Consider the following 21,633-nt stretch of genomic DNA (forward strand, 5'->3'; position numbering starts at 1 on the left):
ATTTATGTCCAGCTGGGGACCTTTGGTAAAGATCATTCCATCATTTCCTGTCACCTTTCCAATGTTGGCTGACTAAAAATGGCATAAAATCTTTTTTGTAAAAAAAAAAAAAAAGGATTGTCGTATGTTAAAAAAAATAAATAAATAAATAAAAAATTGCAAAGACTATCATTTATCATTGGTACTTTTCCAGGCGGTGTTCTTAACGGCTCCTTTGCCTTCGTGCAGATTGCATTTATACCTACCTAAGATTCTAACACAAAGTGAGCCAGACTACCTCCAGATGTGGCCACACAGATCTGATTACATTCTGAGCACGACGCATTTAAATATCGAACACTCAATAAATTGTTAGAAGCTGTTACGTTTTTAACAACAATGTGGTAAATTTTTCAACATACAAACCTGCCAAATCATTGAGAAACATCGTAATGTAATGTCACGAAACTTGATTATCTATACTGAAACTATCATCTCAAATGCTTTTACTGCTGAAAATATATGTTTTTGGATATGGCATTAAATTAATGTCAGCTCGCAATCAGTGCAGTGAAACACGGCTGGTCTGGTTTAAACGATCCCATCAGTAATTTTATTCTGGATTATCTCTGGGACCCTATTCAGAGCAACAAAGACAAACAGCTATGTTCATCAACCTTCAGCAGATGACAGTCAATCAACTTTATTACATGAATGGCCGACAGTTTGTTGGTGTGTTTTCATACAGAGAAGCAGCTTCAAAGAAAGTAAATGCTTGATATAGCAGGTTGAATTACTACTTCTTCTTGCCACCTTTTGGAGCTTTGTCTAGTCCTTGGATGTACTTGCGAGGAATTTGATAATAGTCTGAAATTGAAAAAGAGACAAACTGAATTTATTTGCACAAATAAAACTATTGACTGACATGTCAAGATACTTCCAAGTATTGTTAAGTTCCAAACCTAGCAGCAAACTGCCGACATGATGAATCTGGTTGCCCTGGATCTGGACCAGGACTTTGTCCTTGGAACCAGGGAGGGGCTGTAAGACAGAGCTGGCCTGGACTCTATGCTGCAAAGCAGCGGCCACGACTGCAGGATCCAGACTGTAGACCTCCAGGTTCTTTATTAGAGTCACCTACATATAGCATATGGAAACAATTAGATCTACATGGTGAATTGATATTAGCTTACTGCTGACACTTCTGCATTATGTATGTCAGCCAATAAATAACAAAATACTGCAGTACAGAAACTCCAAGGAACAGTACATTCAGAGACTATCCAGACCACCACTTTCTCCATATTGTGTTATGTTGCAGTCTCAAAACCCTATAGTGACAGAACAAAAACAGGATTTTAGAAATGTTTGCAAATGTATCTAAAAGAAAAAGCTGAAATATTACATTGACAAAAGTATTCAGACCCTTTGTTATGACACTAACTCAGGTGCCCCCCCATTTCTATTGATCAGCAATGAGATATTTCTTCCTGTTGACTGGAGTGCATCTGAGGTACATTAAATTGACTCGACATGATTTGGAAAAACACACGCCTGTTTTGGAGCAAGAAAACCAAGGATCATGAGGTCAAAGGAGCTGCCTGCAGCGCTCAGAGACAGGACTGTCACGGGCACAGATCTAAGCAAAGGCTACAAAAAAAATTATTGATCACAGTGGCACAGAACTCTTAAAGACAAGAAGTTTGGAACAATCATGACTCTTTCTAGAGCAGACCATTCTGCCAAATTGAGCAATCAGAGAAAAAGACCTCCTGAGAGAGGTGACCATGTAATTAATGGTCACTCTTAGATGATCCTATGTGCTGATGGGAGAAGATTCCAGAAGGACAATCTGGGCTTCATGACCAAGCGGAAGCCTCTCTTCAGTAAAAGACGCATGAAAACCCACTAGGAGATTTCAAAAAAAGCACCAAAAGCTCTCTCAGACTTTAATAAATAAGATTTGTCTGTCTGATCTAACCAAAATACAAATGTTTGGCCTCGATTGTAAGTGCCAAGTCTAGAAAAACCAAACATTCTCAAACCAACACAGATGTTTGTTTGGTGTGCCTTGGCTGTCTGTCCTTGTTTGAATTGTTTGGTCAGCTTCAACATGCTCAACATGTTCAGTCCGTGCTTGATGAAGTTTGCTTCGAACATTTATGATTAATTACGGTGCCGTGATCAGTGCGCTTTCAAAAGACATCCTATGATGACTGTCTACATTATAATGTTCTCTGTTGTTGGACAATGTTTGATTTGTTTGCTGTGGGCTTCAAGGACTCTTAGACTTTTAGATTTAATATTCTCTGGTTTGATCAAACCAAGATTGAAATATTTGGCATCGATTTTAAGTATCATGTCTGCAGCCAACCAGGAACCGCTCATAACCCGCAGAGCAAGTGGACGAACTGGAACCTGATTGAACTTTGACTTTGATCTTTGAAAATGGACCTGAGAGGGGAATGGGAAAACATCTCCAAATCCAGGCGTGCAAACTTCTCAAGTCATACCTCAGAAGACTCAGGGCTGTAATCGCTGCCAAAGGTGTTTTTTTTCTTTGTAATTAATTTGAAAACAATTCTAAAATCCTGTTTTTGCTTTGCTATTATGTGGTAATGAGATTCATGATGGAAAAAATTAACTCAAAGCATTTTAGCACAAGTCTCCTACATTGGCCAGTAAGTAACAAGATATGCCAAACATATGTTGGAGACCATTTAAAGACAGTGTCCCTACTACAGAGTTTGTGCAAACAGAAAGCTCTGACAATTTTAATTTTGAACTGTCCCATTCAGTTCATGCATCAGTTGAATTATCACGATCACATTTTTGTGTGTGGCTCTTCTGGCGGATGGAAATGTGGGTTTGTTGGTTACCACTTTGTACCAGACTGAAATGTCTCTAGTGACTATTGAATTAGACTAAAACATCTAACCATGGAATTTGTCAGCCATTGATGTCCACCTCAGGATGCATTGTAATTACTTTGATCCAAACCTCCAAATGATGGCATAACAGTGGACTTTTTGTTAAACTCTCATATATCAGTCGAAACTATCATTAAGAAATCCCTGCTAGTCTACAACTGCCAATTTAAGTAACTGTAGCAAAAGTGGTCACCTTCTTGTTGGAGCCTCGAGAAGCCACAGAGATGTCTATGGGCTCAATGTGACCTTTCTTTTTTATGGGTGCTTGTCCAGGGAATACAACTTGATAGCACTCCTGCATCCTTCCCAACGTCCTGTGAAAACGAGATGGCATTCATATCACATATCACTACACAAACCACGTGGTATGTCTGTAGCGCTCAAGGTGTATTTTTTTTTGACATGTCAAGAATGGCAGAACATACACTCTTTGCAACACCTAAGTATAAAATTTGAAAGTAGAAAATACCTCTTCTCCAACAAAAGTTGGCGAAGAGGTATTTTTCTACTTGTGCTCGATAAGACGCAAGACACGTTCTTTACTTTGACAAATCTTGACATTCTTTGGAGTTGAGACTAGAACAGATTAACCTGGAGAATAAACAAGTCAGTCATGAACTCGCCATGAAATTTCATTTAAATTCTTCCAGGAGTGGAAAAAACAATTATGGGGAGGTCTTTGCATTTTTCCAGCTAGTACCACCGCCTCCTGCTGAGATTCCCCCACCACCATTTTTTTCTAATTGGCCTCTCTGCCCCAGCATCGAGCAAGATGGATTTTACTTGAGGCAAAAGGAACCAAAAGCAGTTGTTTGTTCTCTAATGGTGCATCTTGTTTTTTATAGTGGCAGTTACAAACCAGATGTTGGGAGTATCAGGCTGCAGACCAGTGTTATCATTGTTGTTTACAAATCAGATTTGGATCACTGATTTGCATTAGGAGGATTATTCTATCCTGTGCCCATCCAACAATAATGATACTGACCGCATGCACCTGCTTGCATTACAGCATACTCACACACTGACACATGTCGGTGTGATTGATGTTTCAATTAATGACCAACCGATCTGTTTTTTTTTTTTTATTAATTCCATAAACTCCATACACAGTACAAGTGAAAAATATAAATAAATATATATATAGGAAAAGTCTAAGTAAAAATATGCCAAACCTGGTTCAACTATGGACTGTACGAGTCCTCCAATAGCAACATTTATGTTTTACATTGAACATGGGTCGTTAAAAAACAAAAGAAAAGAATAAAGTCTTTACCTGCTAAAGAGGTCATCCCACTTGAGAGACTCAACCTCCTGGTACTCTGATTTCTCCAGCAGGCAGTCACACAGAGTTGGGTTTATGGTCACATAACTGTTAACAAAGGAGTAAAGCATTGACCCCACACACATTGACAAAAAAAATCATAAAGTGGATGTACGGCATTCAACAAGAAACATGCTGCCTTGTTACGTCAGTTCGATGGCATATTATATTTAATTTCCTCCCATCACTCATTATCAATTTGTTTCACTTCAGGAGCACATGCACATTTTTCATGACATAAAAGAAACATACAATGCCTCAGTCACATTTAAGCATTTTAGCCAATTATAACAACATCACATGCCCTGGGTCAGCCCTTTATTTGTTCAGTGGCCATTAAATTTGCTCTTTAACAACTGCACCCAGTTTTGAAAAAAATAAACTGGTGGTTATATTTAACCTCAGAAGGAGCTCTGTGCCTTCAGTGTTGTTCAATTACAGGGGTTCGTCCTCCTCTTATGTCAGCTGACTCCAACATTGTGATTGTGAAAAAAAAAATCCATTAATAATTTCTGGTGGCGGCATAAATTACATCTATGGGTTTCTACGGTTTCAAACAATACACTCGAAAACACACCAGTTTGCTCTGTTGGAGAGAAAAATGGACTGAGCTCTGCTTTTATTGACCAGAGGATGTCAGGGGTTATGTAGCTGAAAGCTGGGTCCTTGGCTGACCGTCGTACATAGGTGTGAAAACCTGAGGAACCTATGAAACCAAGTTCACAAAAGGGAGCCCTTTTGTTCATAAGACAAAGAAGCATGTAGTCCCAACGCCTTTTATAGAATTCAACCATTTACTTACTTCTTGTTATTATTATCCACCAGTTCATTCCTCTTGACATACTCTGTGACAATATTTCTCACTTCAGCAGGCTCCAGCATTGTTCCTTTCCTGTAGGGGCATCAAAACACACATAAATACAGGAATAAATGTGCATATTTGAGAAATGTATCAAGGCCTTCTTTGGCTCGGCTCTGTTTGTATACATTTATCTTATGTAGGGAAGAACAGGGTTGTTTGTCTCACGGGTTGGTTGTCACAGTGCTTTTTACAGCCAAACTAGAGGGCACCGTTTCATCAAACATTTGACATGATGCCACTGCATTTGGCCATTTTGTGTAAGACACACAAAACATTGAGGTGAGGAGAAATTCTGTATGTCATGGGTTGGAATATGTTGTTACGTTGCTGTTGTATTAATAAAGGTTTGTAGTCGATTAGGCATTTCATAAGCAAAGTTTTTTTGTTTTTTTTTTTTAAATCACATTTTATTAGTGAAACCCCACTGATAACAATAGGGACCAACCTCATCACAGGGTTGGCTGTCACAGTGTGTAAGTGTGTCTTTGATAGTCAATAACTTAACTCTATTTCAATCAAAGACCTTAAGCTTCTCTCTAATGTAGGAATGACTATGACTGATGATGAGCAATGCACGAGAGTAAAAAGTGTGACAACAAAGCCCGTTTTCCCTTATTTAATGTTCTTTATATCTATAAGGGGACATAAGTATAGTATAGACTAATGCCACATACCACAGCATTTCTAGCCTATGTTCGTTTACAATGCCCGTCCCTGGACTGATCTTTAAAATATACAAAACTTAATAAGAAAATGTTCCCAGTACAAAACAGCCCAAAACATTAACTGAGCTATCATATATTATATAGCTATATAATCTAATACATATAAAAATACTCTACTTGGAACACTGCTTCTCCACAAGAAATTTAATTACTCAATTATATCAATTAGATAAAAATTCTAAAAATTACATCTACTCCTACTCCCTCATTGAGAAATTCAGAATCTCAGTGTCTAGGATGATGTGCTGTGGTGAGTGGCATAAAAGTGATTGAAGTGTTATTAATATCTGACATGATTGAGGGTTGGGGCTTGGAGAGCTAATGTTTTCGGAAGCAATGCGCGTAATACAGGACAATTTGGTGAGACAGACAGCATGGTGAGAAAACAGAGAGAGCAGTAAAGAAATTGAATTAAGCTTTTGTGAAGCAAAAGCGGGGGGGGGGGCTCACAGAGTGCTTTGAGTGTCAGTGGTGTGCGTGTCAAAACTGAGTTTACAGTCCAGCATGACTCCAAGGTATCTGAAGATACAACATAGCAGGGAAATGAACCATAACAGTTACTCTTATAACTGAATTGTCTGTGTGGGAAAATTCAATATATTCCTCAAAATTTTGCGTAGGAGGTGTTCTTTCACAGAAGAAACTCTGACATACTACAGCAGGAAAACCATGGGTGTAAATAATGGCATTAATGATGGCTCACTTCCATTCAGCTGCTTCAGCTTTAGGGACTGGTATTATGCATGTTGGCTCGCCATCACACCGCCATGACAACTGGGACGCTTGCATAGAATGGAGCCACCATTCATATTATTAGTAACTGTGCTTTTTCTACTGCGACCAGTCAAAACGTCTGCTATGAAAAAACGATGACGATTCATGAATGTTCACTATAACTATATCAATTAACTAATCACTATAGAGGAAACAATTGGGTATCTATTATATGGGGAGGAGTGAACCAGAGAGTGATTACAGACAGCCTAAGATTAAGAATTGTTAGGGTTATTGTTGTGTTAGGGGAGTAATGTATTATGCCCTCATAGGGGTTTCAGGGGTCAATGTCAACTACAGAACAGCACTCCTGCAGCTGGTAGGGATTCAGTGTCACATTCAAGTAAATAGGAAACATGTGGATGCATGCTGACACATAGGAGCCAACTATCCCTGCTATGTCCCCCTGCTGTCTAAACCATACTGTAGCATGTCTACAAAGACAGACGATGCATCTCGGGTCCCTCCCACTGTACAAAACTGAAGCCATCCGCTAATGTTGAGTGGGCACGCTTTATGACTTGTACTGCAGCCAGTCACCAGGGAGCTGAGATGTTTTGGCTTCACTTATGGAGAGCTGTCATTACTTCCATCTTTATATACAGTCTATGGTTCAAACATTTGGAAGCGTCAAGAGTCCGGCTTAAACAAACACGAGCGTGCACACACACACACCTCTTGTTTGCATCCAGAAAGAGAGGCTCCAGCCGAGCTGACACAGAGTAAAGAGTTTTGATCTCAGGAGGATGGTATGGAGTTTCTCCTTCCTCTCCATCCTGCGCCAGGGCCGCTTCAGCATCTGTGTCTTCGGGAACGTGAAAGGAGCGCAGCCTATGAAGTGTTCATGTAATAAAAAGCAAAAGCACAGGGCTGGTCAGTCTGAATGTGGGCAGGCTGTGAGTTTGAGTCTCAACCAAGAATTTCTTTAAGTTTAGGCAGGGCTTGGCTCACTCTGGATTTTTCCAGTCCACCTCCACAATGCTTTCCACACCCTTGGTCAGTTCTTTCACTTGCACAAGATTATGTTGCTTCTGCATCGTCTGTAGAAACTTGGACAGCTGTTTGAAAAGAAAACAAAAACATCAGTACCGATGGAGTTATAAATCTGTCTATTTATATGTGTAAAATGTCATATTCTGGACATGTATGATACCTTTTTATAGCTGGATTTCTTGATATCAAGTTGCTTCCCGCTTGGGCTGAAACAATATATGATGTTTTCAGTACTTCATTTAATTACTCCTCAGCACCTCTTAAAAAATGAACTGTACCTTACCAGCAGGAGAACATGTGGTTGCGGAGAAATGTACTAGTCAGCAGAGGGAGCTCTGACTTCTTCACCTTGCTCTTGAGAGCATGGAGAAAACACTGCAGCAGCAGGGCATCCATTATCTCTGTGAAATCGGGTCATGACCTGAGTCACATCCTTTTTCCTCTGAACATGCTCCCATTTTCCGCACAACAAAATTTTATTCTATCGACAAAACATGTCCATATGGTCACACTATGACTCAGCAAGCCCTTAACCCTTTAACGACAAGTGTATCATATTTGACACATATACCTCTACATCATCAGTGTGGTATTTTTTTGTGTTTTTTGTATTTCATCTGTGTTTTATATGTTTTGTTTGTTTAAGACAAACAAACTGAGCAATAAATTGCAAAAATGCCAGATGTAGCAAAAATTATATATTTTTTTTGTAATTTGTCAGAAAGTTCAATAAACACACGCAATTATTTCATGGTTCAGGCTTTAAAGGGTTAAGGCTGCCCTGCAAACACTTAGTAGTGAACACCTCAATTTGATTTGAATCTGGGATAACAGTTACTATAAAGCTGAGTCTTATTAAAATTTAATTTAGTACAACTGTGGTTGTCAATTTCTTCAATGCCAAATCTGTGACTGGAAGATTTTCCCCTTTTAATTACATGTAACAGATGTGATGGATGATGGATGAAATCTGATACCTTGCGGCATTTTCTGGTCATCCTGGTTGACCTCTTCATCCTCATTGCATTTATCACCCTTCTCATCCTGCCGCTCAGCCAGATTGAGCTCGTCAACAGCGGCACAGGCTTGTTCTGTGACCGTTCCACTGGGACTCTGCTGCACCTCCTCAAAACACTTTTCAACCCCTTCATTCTCTTCCTCGTCGACCTCGTATTGCTCCCCAATCACCTCTTGCCCTTCACTCTCTGCATCCAGTAAAGAAGGAGGACCTGACTTGTCCCCAAACGACCTAAAAAGAATGCACAGTGAATCCTATAAATTAATAATTTTGGCTACAATTATTTAAACTTCCAGGGCATGTGTTCCACATTTGAGACAATTTCTTTTTAGAGGGTTACTCAGCATAATGGAGACGAAAATTGAGTGATAGGCAGGTTTAAATTTTCAACCAACCGGATTGAGCCACACTGTTGCTGTTTCCCCCTGTTTCCGGTCTTTATGCTAACTTAAGCTAACCATCTGCTGGCTGTAGCTTCATTGTAAAAGGACAAACATGAGAGCTGTATCGATCTCATCTAACTCTCAGCAAGAAAATGTCAAACTATCCCATTAAACAAAAACATTCATTCACAAATTACAAGTTACTCACCAGAGACTATCCATGTACGTGTGGAGAACACACACTCCTCTCCCTTTCATACCCAAACTGCGCATCTCTGCACTGGACACTGCAGCAGTGCCAACTGCAACAGGAGCTCTGCAATCAAACAGGAGAACCACATCACACTTAAACCTGTGATGAACAAGTCAGATGTCTTTTGACAGCTTTTTAACTTAAATTACCTGTTATTCACTAACAAGACAGCACAGCAGTCGCCCTGTTTTAAATCTGGGAGACCACTTGAAGGCACCACCACACCTGGCAGCATGAGATCTTTAGGGAAACAAAGTATTTGTTACTTAATATAAAACTAAATGTACAGTATTACGTTTGTCATCATCTGCCCAGGTTTTGATCTTAGAAAAAAAAAAGGGGTTACCTGCCCCTCCGATCAACTTCTGAAGCACAGGGGGCCATGTCCTGAATGTTGGCAGGAGAGCAGGGTAACGCCAAAGCACATACACTGCAAAATGTGACAATGCATAGTTAAAATATGGTGCTTAAAGGCATTACAGCATTAAATCACTCTATCATCTCAACATAATAGCCAGCTTATTACCTGTAGGATAAAGCCTTTTCTCCAGTTCAAAGAACAGTGGATTTTTGTGAAGAACAAAAAGTGTCACAGCATCACCCTTATGTGTATAAATCTTCACTACATTTAATTCTTCTTTGTTGGGGACCAGCTCAGACAGCTCATCAGCTGACAGTGAAGGGAAGGCTGTGGATATGTCAGCTTTGAGCTTTCTCCTACATGTAAGGACAAAAAGTCTCAAGTGAGTGGGTAATATCATATTAGAAATAACTACTACAACAGATACACATTTTGCATACTTAACATAGCTTGGATTCATTCTATTTAAAAATATATTTGGACTGTTTTCTCCTTAAATGAAACACAACCTCTTTAATTAGCTAAAATTATTGATTGCACATACTGTGGTGTGTTTATTTTTGTAAATTTCACTTTTCCAATGCAGAGTGAGTGAGTAGGAAGTCAGACTGAAGACTGACATTTTCAAATGTGACTTAAAATAATTAATCAACATTAATTAAATAGTTTAGAGATAATGCTGGAAGAAATCTAAGTGATAGTGTTCATTTAGACAGAAACCTTGTATTAAATAACAGCATGAACAAAAGTCACAATATAACATCACAATGATAAACAACAAACAATATTCTAGCTAAGTATTGATATATTGTTAACTGACATTAAGCTGATTTCATTGGCTCAGTTCAGGCGAGGAGATTAATAGAGTTATTAATAGAAATTCAGACTAGCTGACCACAGCTAACTAACAGCTGATATCCTGCTGGGGTCTGATACAGTTTCACAGACAAACATGAAGCCTCACAGAAGAATAACTCTAGTGGACCTGATCCTTTAATGTCAGGTGAGGTCTGATAGTAAAACAGCCCTCTGCTACGTTTAAACTTGAGCTTTCTGAGTACGTAAATAAACTGTAGCTGGGGATAAATGGCGACATGCTGCTACAGTGCTGGTGGAGCTGACAGCAGGCAGCAGCACCCACTCACCTGTCTGATCCTTTGATTGCCGTGTTGGATCTGACCCGAAACTGTCTGGCAAACATCTTCTCGGAAAATAAAGTAAAGCAATTAATTCAGCATGTCCGCCTCTCAGGTAATTTAGCGGTGCATCAATGAAACAGCCTCGTATATTTTTCTTCGGTTGTGAGCTGCTCCTCGTTCGGTATGATGGTCCGACAAATATTTATTTCCGACGTGAAACAGCGGCAACGACATTAGTTCCGCATGATAGAAGAAACATGTAGATGTGTGACAAAGAAATGTGTATTTTCTAGCTTTTTAAACTTGTACTAACTTTTGTGGTAACGTTATTTGGTCACTCTAGGGCAGGACGCATATACTGGGAAAAATATAGGTGAACGTCCCCAAAATGTCCATCAGAGCTGTGAACTGCCTGGTACAAGCTCGTTGGAGCTACCCCCTGCCCAGATCTGCCAAACACTGACCACTCAACAGTGCAGTGGGAGAGTAAATATCATTGCAACTGAAGGCTGTAACTGTCTATTCTCTGCTTGAACGAGGCCATCTGTCAGTCGTGATTAAGGATTTTGGGATGGCTGTGGGGAGGTGGTGGGGTGCCCTGACACCCTCCTGCCCCCAGGTACGTCCCTGCTGGACCGTCAGAGAGGTGCTGCTTTAATGTCCACCATTTCAGCCCGGAAGTGTGGTCATTTTGTTCACCCACAGACGTTTATTCACTAATTTAATGTATAAAGTGATGGCACACGGTGTGAGCTCCTCCTGGACAGCCGCCCTGCAGCAGCTTGTTGTGGAGGACTTGACTGAGAGCTGTCCCGGTTAGCGGTGGGCTAACACCACACACAAGGACAACATGAGCAACTTCTGACCCCAGACTAAGATAGTTAACCAGCTTCTCCTCGCAGCGAGAGGACGAGAGACGCACCTGTTATCACCCATGAGTGTTGGCGATACTTTAAACATGTCGACTCACCAGCAGCAGCCGGCTTTTCCGACCCAGCAGCACCAGCAGCAGCAGCAGCAGCAGAAGCAGACCAGTGTGAACTCTGTTCTTCTCCCTCAATGTTTAGTGAAACCTTTTAACAAACCTCTCCAGGTTAAAAGGACCGTGATAACAGACGATTACAGTGTAACAAGTCAGGTGCTCGGCATGGGGATAAATGGCAGAGTGCTGGAGATATTCCACAAAGAGAGTGAGGAAAAGTTTGCGCTGAAGGTAAACTTATTGTTATAGATGTTGTGAGTGAATTTCATAATCATAGAAATAAACTTGTGGAAAAATGTATCGCTATATTTAGAGGAGAATGGACGCTTTCTGTGTTGCAACGTAACCAGAATATTTGACCTGGTATTATTTAGTTTGACAGCACAACGATAATTATATATTTGCTGGTACAGATAGGAAATGTGGTCTTTAGTAGATTAACTGTAAAACAACATAGCTCTAGTCACAGTGGCATTTATTTAGTTTGGACATGGAGCAAAAGGTGTGTTTGAGTTTAGATTGAGGTATTTGCATGAATGGTTATATATGTTTTTTTGCATGTATGGTCATATGTCAGTCTGCGTCAGAGGTGCTGAGAACACTTCTGACACTTGAACCAGTCTTAATCACCTCTGGCAAGTGGTCATTGCAGAGTCATCAACACCAGATATACTCCACACATGTCAACATTGAGTCTGTCTGCCAATATTTGGTTTGATTTTAACGTTGTGCTGAAAACCATTATGACCACACGTCATTAGTTGTTTGTGGAATATGGTTTGAAACATGAAGCTTTGAGAGCATTTCTCGAGCACGTTGTGCAAGTCAGGCTACTTTTAGTTTGAGTTTGGAATAGATTACATAGACATTAGCCTGAATATAACCTGCAATTAGATTGTTTGCTATTAACAAAATAGCATTATGAAATGACACGCACACACTGACAACATTCCCTTTAGCTCCTGGGGCCTCTCTTGCTCCACTGATTTGCTATCAGCATATCCCTGACTAGAATATAATTATCGTGATTTATGCTGCATTTACAGGATCAAATTCTGGCTATTGATGGCAAACAACCTTCATGCGCTGATGCTGTTTCTCACATTCTCAGACTCAGTGCAGACAAGAATGAATCAAGCTGAGCACAGAGTTGAAAGTTAACAGATGCTTTTGTGTTATCCTTGATTTTTAGAAAAATCTGCTTCTCATATACCTCTTCCCTTTTCCTCTCCTCAGGAGAGTTTGTGTCTCTTTTAAGTTCCAGCTCCAGCCTGTAGGGTGAGGTAAATAACCCCACTGCATTCCTCTGGGATCGATTAGTCACTCAAAATGTATATTCAACTATAGAGTACCTGGTCTGATTTGTGCTTTTGGAGTGACAGGCAGTGTTTACACTTGGAGCTCAGCACTGCTGGAGTTCAAGAGATGAGGTCACTGTTGGCGTTAGGTGTGAATTATAGATTTTTTCGCATGGATAGCCAACCTGTAATTTTCTGGTATTTTGGCGAGTACACACAACAGAGGGCTAAATTAGGGTCTAATTTCTGTTCCAGTTTTTGTGTTTGTCCAGTTGATCAGGCCTCAGGTTGACTGTTGAGGCGTCTGTTTTGGAAGAGAGGTGTTGACTTTTCCTATCCAAATGCTGCCTGCCAGAAAGAGAGAGGAGAACATGCTTGTGTCTAAAAGTAGCCTCATGCAAGAGGCCTGAGATGACTGAGAGATTATGACTTTTGGTGTGGAACAGCAGGGCAAGGTGTCATGCAGATAGCATGGATAAATAGAAGTGAAGAAAAAAGCAAATGATTCATCTTTTTCCTGACCTTGTTGCCTCTGAATGTACTACAGTAAATTATACTTTGAGGTTTTCTGAAATGGTATGAAAAGGATTTACCCTAAGGTAAAATATTCATCCTTGCCTGTGCTAAAAAGTCATGTTGTAAATATGTCACAGAGGAATGAGACTGACATTCAGTCATGCACTCGTTAACCCTCAACAGGTAAGAAAGCATGCAGACTAAAAGACTAAATTACCCACTGAGGTGGTAATGACTATTTCCATTAGTGATTAATCTGCAGATTATTTGATCAATTATTTTATTATGAAATGTTAGAAAATAGTGAAAATTCCCTGGTTATACCAAGGTGACCTCTTCATATGTCTTATGTCCAATCAACAGTCCAAAATCAGAAGATCTTGATCTTCATCAAATCCTCACTTTTGAGAAGCTGGAGTCTGGAAATATTTAGCATTTTGCATCGAAATGTAATCAATTCAATTATCAAAATTAAATTGCAACTGAGGCTCCTGTGGTGAATTTTGTCTTCACTGGTGACATGGCTTTTTCTGACTTGTTCCTTCATCTGCTGGTTGTGTTTCAGATGCTGCAGGATTGTCCAGAAGCCAGACGGGAGGTAGAGCTCCACTGGAGAGTATCACCTTGTTCCCACATTGTGCCCATCATAGATGTTTATGAGAATCTCTACCAGGGCAAGAAGTGTCTCCTCATCGTGATGGAGTGGTGTGTTCTTCTGCATGCACACAGCCAAGTTTGGACACATCTTCTCATTCATTCTACATTGTAGATTAATATTGAAGACATGAAAACTACAAAGGAACACATGTTGAATTATGCAGTAAACAATCGTGTTAAACAGACCAGAGGTGCTGTGCACTTTTTGGCTGCTTTTCCTTCTCTCTGCCGTCCAACTCATCCCAAACCATCTCAGTTGGGTTTAGGTTGGGTGATTAGGGAGGCCAAGCCACCTGACACAGCATTAATCACTCTCCTTCATGGTCAAACAGCCCTTAAATAGCCTGGAGGTGTGTTTGAGGTCATTGTCCCATTGAAAAGTTAATGTTCCCACTTAGTGCAAACCAGATGGGATGGCATGTAGCCATGCTGGTTAAGTGTGCCTTGAATTATGAATAAATCACCAACAGTGTCACCAGTAAAGCTCCCCTACACCTCTTCCTTCATGCTTTACAGTGGGAACAACATATGTAGAAACCATCCGCTCACACCTCACAAAGACCATACGATGAGAGCCTTTGATGGTTTTCACAGCTGCGCTTGAGGAAATGAAGTAATCTTGAAGTAATGATGGACTGTCGTTCCACTTTACTTAGTTGAGCGGCTCCTGCCATAATATGGATTAGAACAGTTATCGAATAGGGTTATTCACTGTGTCGAACTGTGTACCAACCCATGCCTCTGCACAACAAGAAATTCCACAAATTAACTCACACGTGTTAATTGAAAACCATTCAGGTGACGACCTCTTGATGCTAACTGAGAGAATACCAAGAGTGTGCAAAGCTGTCAGCAAAGAAAAAGGGGGCTGCTTTGAAGAATCTAAAATATAAAACATATTTTGGTATGTTTAACATGTTTTTGCTTACTACATAATTCCATATGTGTTCCTTCATAGTTTTGATGTCTTCAATATTAGTCTACAATGTAGAAAATAATAAGAATAAAGAAAAACCATGGAATGAGAAGTTGTATCCAAACTTGTGACTGGAGCTGTATGTGTGGTGTTAAAAAGTGATATATAGTATGTTATTCACAAAAGTAGTTTCACTTCTCTGCACACTGTTTATCTTTAAATGGCTCCTGGGAGTTGTGGCTTGTATTAGGGGCTCTTTTTGCTGCTGGACTCAGCTGGATTTAATGCACACCAACTGAGGTGACCGGTTTCCAGAACACTTCAGGGCAGTTGGTAATAAAAAGCCGGCAGAAGCTGCTTTGTCTTATTTAATAAGACAGGCATCTACCTCAGGCCACCTCATATGTTACAAAAGGATAGAAGAATGTTCTGGTTATGATACAATGAATGATGATCTCATTATTGAATAATCCTGGCTGAGAACAATAAGTGTGACTAATGATGGCTCAGTATTTAGAGCTTTTTATCTAAAGAAATTATTATTTAATTATTATTTAATTGTGTTATTAATTTTCAATATCTTAAGAAAATTACAATTTACAAAAAATTACAAAACACTAAGAAGTTGAGAATTCACTTGATAGCAAAGTAGTAGTATGATGATATAGTATTTGAAGTCTGGTTATAACTATAATAAGAAATAAGTTTGAAATGTGTTTTTTCAGCATGGATGGAGGTGAATTATTCAGCCACATCCAAGACAGAGGGGATCATGCATTTACAGAAAGAGGTAAATGGATTTTTTCTCTCTCAAGCAAGTTAAAGTTACAATCCTAAAGTGCCGTTTAATATTAGTATATATAAGTCCCAGGATTCTTGGGCGGCAAACATTCCTTATAGTGCAGCCAAGGTGTGCAGCGGAAGCCTTTAATTTTTCATCTACAGTAAAAGCTCAGTATGGCTGCTCCATTTGTTGTTGTTGTTCCATTACTCCCTGCAATATTTAAAACAGATCTGCTGACAAAAAAATGGCCAAAATTTGCATTTTTGCTCATGACCGGTCAGTGCAAAGCGTTATTAATACACAACGTCTCTCATGACTGCTTTGTAGTAAAGGTAGTCCGTGTTTTGCCAGTTGAATACATACAATTTGAAGCAGCAGCTGTAGGAAACGTAGGGTTTGAATTAGCAGTAACTTGATACAGTTCTGATATGACTGTAGGAGAATGATCAATAAATAAGTTAAACTGTTATCAATGAGGTAAAACTACTGCAGCTGAATATGGTTAGTTGATTAAGCAATTATCAGGAAATTAATTGGCACCTCTTTTAACAATCAATTGATCATATAATTGTTTCAATCATGGCAAGCAAAAATGGCAAAGATTCTCTGGTTCCAGCGTTTTTGCTTTTGTCATTTATGGTACTCAACGGTTGTCTATAACATTCAGAACATTAATATAGCATTACGCAGCTATAAACAGCTATGAAAAGATACAGTGGAACAACCTGAGCAGAAAACGAATTCACACTCCAACTGTGTGTGATGTAATCTGAGCTTCTCTGTCCTTGGTTTGGTCATCGGGACAGCTGCATTTATATTAGTGCATGTGAGTCTGTGAATTGTTCAGTGAGTAAACCCGCCGCACAGTGACATACAAAAGCTAAGAGAGGTTGCCAGCCAGGAATTGTATGCAGAACTAATGAGAGTGTGGTATCTGATAAGTTGTGTGTATCTGCTATGATATGTGTGTGTGTCCTCTCTGTGAATGCTTAGGTAAGAGAGTCAGAGAGGATGCATGGTATGTTGGGGTCATGGTGCTGTAGGATGACTTCCCAAGGGAAACATTAACATACAGTGGGGCAAAAAAGTATTTAGTCAGCCACCAATTGTGCAAGTTCTCCCACTTAAAAAGATTGCCCCACTGTATAAGAATGTGGTAACTTCTCAAGAGAGACATTTTCTATACATCCATCAGTGTAGGGATGCTTTTCTGTAGTAGTAGTCCAAGATTCATTCAAGAAGTTTATGTAGGTTTACGAGCTCGGAGTCTAACATCACAGGCATAGTTGGACTAAAGAATACAGAGCAAAGCTTTCACATATATATAGGATTCCACAAGCAAGATCTGGTTTCAGGTATGTGAGGGGGTACCCCAAAGATGGACTTAACCTTTACATGTGCTGACCATCGTCCAGACAAGGTGGAGTCAGGAAGATAGAATGCTGACTTGAGAGGAACGTGTATGTTATCTAGGACACATGTCCCTACAGCATGTTACATGAAAAAGACATTCTAACAATCAGAGAAGTCACAACAAGAGCAAATGAGAGACCCTGTGGGGGGAGGAGGGAGGCACACATTTGTTTTGATTTGAGATGCTGAGATAACGCTGACGCTGCGATTTTGATTGATCAAGAAATTTGGGATCAGGATTAATTGAACTAAAGACAGACACAAACTGCAATCCTAAACAGGCTATGAGTTCATGAAAATCTAAAGGATTATAACTTTAACAATCACAAAATGTGCCTCTGAATGTACAGTTTAATCTGCATCTTTCTGTTTCAACTCTTCTCTTCGCTTCCTTTTCATTTAGAGGCCTCTGACATCATGAAAAGTATTGGAGAAGCAATACATTTCTTGCACTCCATCAACATTGCTCACAGAGACATCAAGGTAATACCTCACTGTATATATCCTTCCCTCCATCAATTATCTATACAGCTTATCCTTAAGGTGCGCAAGGTCACTGTATATATTGGAGACAAAACTTGCAATAGGAAACAAAACTTGTTCAAGATCATTGTTAAGAAAAAAAGTGGTGTGTAAAATTGTTATTGTGCTCCTATGCTAAGGTTTTACTGACAAGCTAATACCCTGTGTATGTCAAAGAGCCCATAGTTCAGGCCAAGTTGCACAATTGGGAGAAAACAAGGGATAGGAGAGATGAAAAATATAATTATTTACATATGTGGAGTAAGCAAACAATGAATTACAGCTGAAATAGGATGACTGGATAGCCCTTAATGGCAAACAAACAATTGTTTCCATGAATCTAAGCTGGTACCTTTCCCTTAAAAGGCTTTGTTTTTTTGTGCCTTACTTTGGTCACTGAGCATTGATCCCTATTTCCCTTTGTCTGCTGTACAAAATGCTGTTTTACAAAACCAAAAGAATTTGTAGTACTAAGGGAAATAGGACAGTTACATAAATGTATGTTTATAACTTTTTACGTAATATAATAGTGTAGTCATTTATTAGATCGATGGTTGTGTGGAGCCACGAGATGAGGTCATAACCTTAAGTTAATAGGTAAGAGAGACAGGATTAATGGAGACATAGTTAAGCAAATGACATGCAACAGCGTCCCTGGACAGACTAAGCTGGTGTTACATTAGAGTTATATGGTAACACCAACTTAGAACTGAGCATAAAATCAGTATAAATGCAGAATCTGTAATTATCCCACCTACACAGCTTCATGAATGGGCTTCTGTACCTGCTTCTTTGTTCTGATAGTTTAAGTTGTTAGCACCTCTCTAGTATCCTTTTCACCCATGAAAATGCACTATTTAACTTTTAACTTAATTTGTGAAAGCTTATTAGTTTGCTTCTTTGTGTCAAAAGACATGGAGAGACACTACTATGAAATAGACGTTACATTTGCTGCTTATTTTACTTCTACTTTTATAGTGCTTTGCTTCTCTTGTGATGGATGACCAGTTATGCGATTTCTGTCCTCCAGATGCTTGATCACTGTTGATGTCTCTTTCAGCCAGAGAACCTGCTGTATAACTCCAGAAGGCCAGATGCCCTCCTCAAGCTGACGGATTTTGGGTTTGCCAAAGAAATCACCACGTTAAACTCTTTAGCAACACCTTGTTTTACTCCCTACTATGTCGGTAAGACCACACAACATATGATCTTGATTGTGGTTATATCAGGTTGAAGATACATTAGACGGTTTGCTCACGCAGACACACTGACTGGTACAAATGTGCAGGAGTAGCAGATTCAGTGTTAACTGGACAGCTTGCAGACTGATCTCGGCTGCCCCACTATTAAACACTGTAATAACTATGACACAATATCTCCATCTCTGCTAAGCTGTGAACATGTATTTTTATTTTGATTGATGTCATATTGAATTGTGTGCACTCCTGTGAGATGAGATTAGCCATATATCAGCAGGAACAAATGTGTCAACAGGACAATTTGGTGTGTGCAAGCCAAAGATCTATGGACTTTTTGGATATAGACACTGTCAGTGTATCATTTGCTAATCAGCAGATTTTGAATCATCACACTTTTGCCATATGTGACTTGAAAGTTAACTTGGCCTTGGGTTTTTGCTGAGTTCTCTCCCCAGAGGAATTTGACATTAAAACAAATTTACAGATGGTTTACATCCTGTGGGAAATGGCTAGACCTATGTGGGATATGAGGTTACATCCTGTGAACTGGGTGGAAAATCCTACATATGCTTTTTGCCAGTCATCTGTCTTCATGTAGGATTACCAAGTGCATGAAATGTGAAACAGAAGCTTTTTCTCCAGTTTAATTTGAATAATTCCTGTTGACATTGTGGCAGCTCCAGAAGTTCTTGGTCCAGAGAAGTATGACAGATCCTGTGACATGTGGTCTCTGGGTGTCATTATGTACATCCTGTAAGTCAGCCACTGAGATATATTTTTAGTGATTATTTTATTATCATCATGCAGTGATTGTTGCTTCTAATTATATGATTCATTTTGTCATGAGGCATGTTTTTTGTCTTGCACACAGACTTTGTGGATATCCTCCCTTTTTCTCACACCATGGTCTGGCAATATCACCAGGAATGAAAAGACGGATCCGTAATGGACAATATGAGTTCCCCAACTCAGAGTGGTCTGATGTGTCAGGGGAAGGTGAGAGGGAGGCATGTTGGGGAGTTGAACATAAATGCTCCTTCCCTTTACTTTCCATGCGTACTTTAAATAAGTCTAGTGTGCTTCTCCTGGGGAGTCGCACCACATGCTCTGTCAATGGTGGTGCCTCTTTCCTAGTGAAATTGTTTTTGAATATGTGTTGTTTGATCTTGGCGTGACAAAACAGCATAACCAAACCACCTCTTACTTCTTTCCAGTAGCTCCAGAAATCATTTTATTCTGTGGCTTTGAAGTGTGCGGCAACAAATCAATAACAGCGATGAATTATGCATTACAGACACGATGATTTTCTATTTTCTATTTAATGTTCACATAAATGCTGTCATGAGAATTAAGATATTTGAAAGCAAAAACCACATAAATGCAGTTACCATATGGCTGTCAAAAATAAATCTCATGTTAGTGGGAGACACATGAACATTGAGTGATGGTGATGGTGATGATGATGATGATTTCATGTTTCAGCTAAACAGCTGATCTGCCACTTACTGAAAACAGAGCCCAGTCAGAGAATGAGCATCACTGAGTTCATAAAACATCCCTGGATTAATGTAAGCTGCTCCCTGTAGGTTTGAATCTGTTTGAGCTACTGCTGGTTTTGAAAGATGTCTGTGAGATGTGGTGAACACTCATATTCTCTCACCACTGCAGCAGTCAGCCGCGGTCCCGCTAACTCCTCTTCACACCAGCCGCGTGCTGCAAGAGGAACAAGATGTCTGGGAGAAGGTTAAGGTAAGTGTTGGTGCCGTTCATATGTGCCACTTTGTTGCTACTTCATAAACTGCTCTTGATTTATTTTTATCTGTCCGAAAGTCGTCTTAAAATTTTTGGCAGTAAATTTATTTTTCATGCTTTATGCATACCTGTCTCTGAACAATATGATATCATGCGATACATTGCCTAGAAATGGTTGTACATATTGTGCATACTTTTTCATTTTGGTTGTGTAACATTGTTTTGTTACTATTAGGAGGAAATGACAAATGCCCTGCAAACGATGAGAGTGGACTATGATCAAATTAAGATCAAAACTATTGAAGACTCAATTAATCCTCTACTCTTGAAGAGAAGAAAGAAAACGAAAAACTCACACAACACCACACAACCTCCAGGCTAGTGAAGTAACGACTTTTATGAGGTATTCTGCACAAGCACACACGTGCATGAGGCAGAAAAAAAAGCAAGAGCTTTTTGTGTGCAAGTGTGCATTGTAAAGTGGCTCATGTTTTTAACATATTTTCAACATTTTTGATGAATGTCCTTTTAGGACTTTTGGACTCTTACTATGCATTGAAAAATATTCTGTATGTGCATTATACACTACTCACAAAAAGTTAGGGATATTCAGCTTTCAGGTGAAATTTCAGGATGAACCTAAAATGCATTCTAACCTTTCCAGGTGAACTTAATGTGACCTTCTCTAAACTTTTGAATGCACATGTCCAACTGTTCACTGTTTCAGTACTTTTTGCACAAGTTGCTGTTCTCTAACAAGGTGATTAACAGCAAAATCAAACAACAGGTTTGATCCATGAATCGACCAATACATTTCCTGGTTCAGTTAGAATTGGTATTTAAACAGTCCTCCTCA

General features: G+C 39.5%; 2 protein-coding genes across 3 annotated transcripts; one reads left to right on the forward strand and one right to left on the reverse strand.

Moving 5' to 3' along the window:
• Positions 1–571: 571 nt before the first annotated feature.
• Positions 572–10,916, reverse strand: eif2d (eukaryotic translation initiation factor 2D). Of its 2 annotated transcripts, none has more exons than XM_070839723.1 (15): positions 10,745–10,916; positions 9,765–9,955; positions 9,585–9,668; positions 9,388–9,478; positions 9,194–9,301; positions 8,562–8,833; positions 7,868–7,985; positions 7,745–7,790; positions 7,543–7,649; positions 7,267–7,422; positions 5,033–5,122; positions 4,183–4,278; positions 3,103–3,223; positions 942–1,116; positions 572–846 (listed from the first exon to the last, which is right to left on the reverse strand). In XM_070839723.1, the coding sequence occupies exons 1-15, from the start codon at positions 10,798–10,800 to the stop codon at positions 776–778; spliced, it is 1,782 nt and encodes a 593-aa protein (XP_070695824.1). In that variant the 5' UTR covers positions 10,801–10,916; the 3' UTR covers positions 572–775. The 2 variants fall into 2 exon arrangements, with proteins under 2 accessions (XP_070695824.1, XP_070695825.1); XM_070839724.1 differs by lacking the exon at positions 572–846 and adding an exon at positions 1,250–1,310 and having other exon boundaries at positions 985–1,116.
• An 894-nt stretch (positions 10,917–11,810) lies between these two features.
• Positions 11,811–21,334, forward strand: mapkapk2b (MAPK activated protein kinase 2b). The gene is made up of 10 exons (XM_070839841.1): positions 11,811–11,951; positions 14,100–14,239; positions 15,833–15,897; positions 17,708–17,787; positions 18,887–19,013; positions 19,703–19,778; positions 19,897–20,021; positions 20,508–20,593; positions 20,694–20,774; positions 21,013–21,334. Exons 1-10 carry the CDS (start codon positions 11,886–11,888, stop codon positions 21,157–21,159), a joined length of 993 nt encoding a protein of 330 aa, XP_070695942.1. The 5' UTR covers positions 11,811–11,885; the 3' UTR covers positions 21,160–21,334.
• Positions 21,335–21,633: the final 299 nt, after the last annotated feature.

Source organism: Pempheris klunzingeri, chromosome 11 (genome assembly GCF_042242105.1).
Source record: "Pempheris klunzingeri isolate RE-2024b chromosome 11, fPemKlu1.hap1, whole genome shotgun sequence".
Taxonomy (NCBI): Eukaryota; Metazoa; Chordata; class Actinopteri; order Acropomatiformes; family Pempheridae; genus Pempheris; species Pempheris klunzingeri.

Bases quoted from the DNA above. Each gene is read 5' to 3' on its own strand.
- eif2d (XM_070839723.1), bottom strand. From the start codon at position 10,800: ATGTTTGCCAGACAGTTTCGGGTCAGATCCAACACGGCAATCAAAGGA. The intron at 7,650-7,744 runs GTATCATACATG...CTTTTCAAACAG, and splicing joins AGAAATCCAGCTATAAAAAG to CTGTCCAAGTTTCTACAGAC. The intron at 4,279-5,032 runs GTAAGTAAATGG...CTTTGTTAACAG, and splicing joins GTGGATAATAATAACAAGAA to TTATGTGACCATAAACCCAA.
- mapkapk2b (XM_070839841.1), top strand. From the start codon at position 11,886: ATGGGGATAAATGGCAGAGTGCTGGAGATATTCCACAAAGAGAGTGAG. The intron at 19,014-19,702 runs GTAAGACCACAC...ACATTGTGGCAG, and splicing joins TTTTACTCCCTACTATGTCG to CTCCAGAAGTTCTTGGTCCA. The intron at 20,594-20,693 runs GTAAGCTGCTCC...TCACCACTGCAG, and splicing joins TAAAACATCCCTGGATTAAT to CAGTCAGCCGCGGTCCCGCT.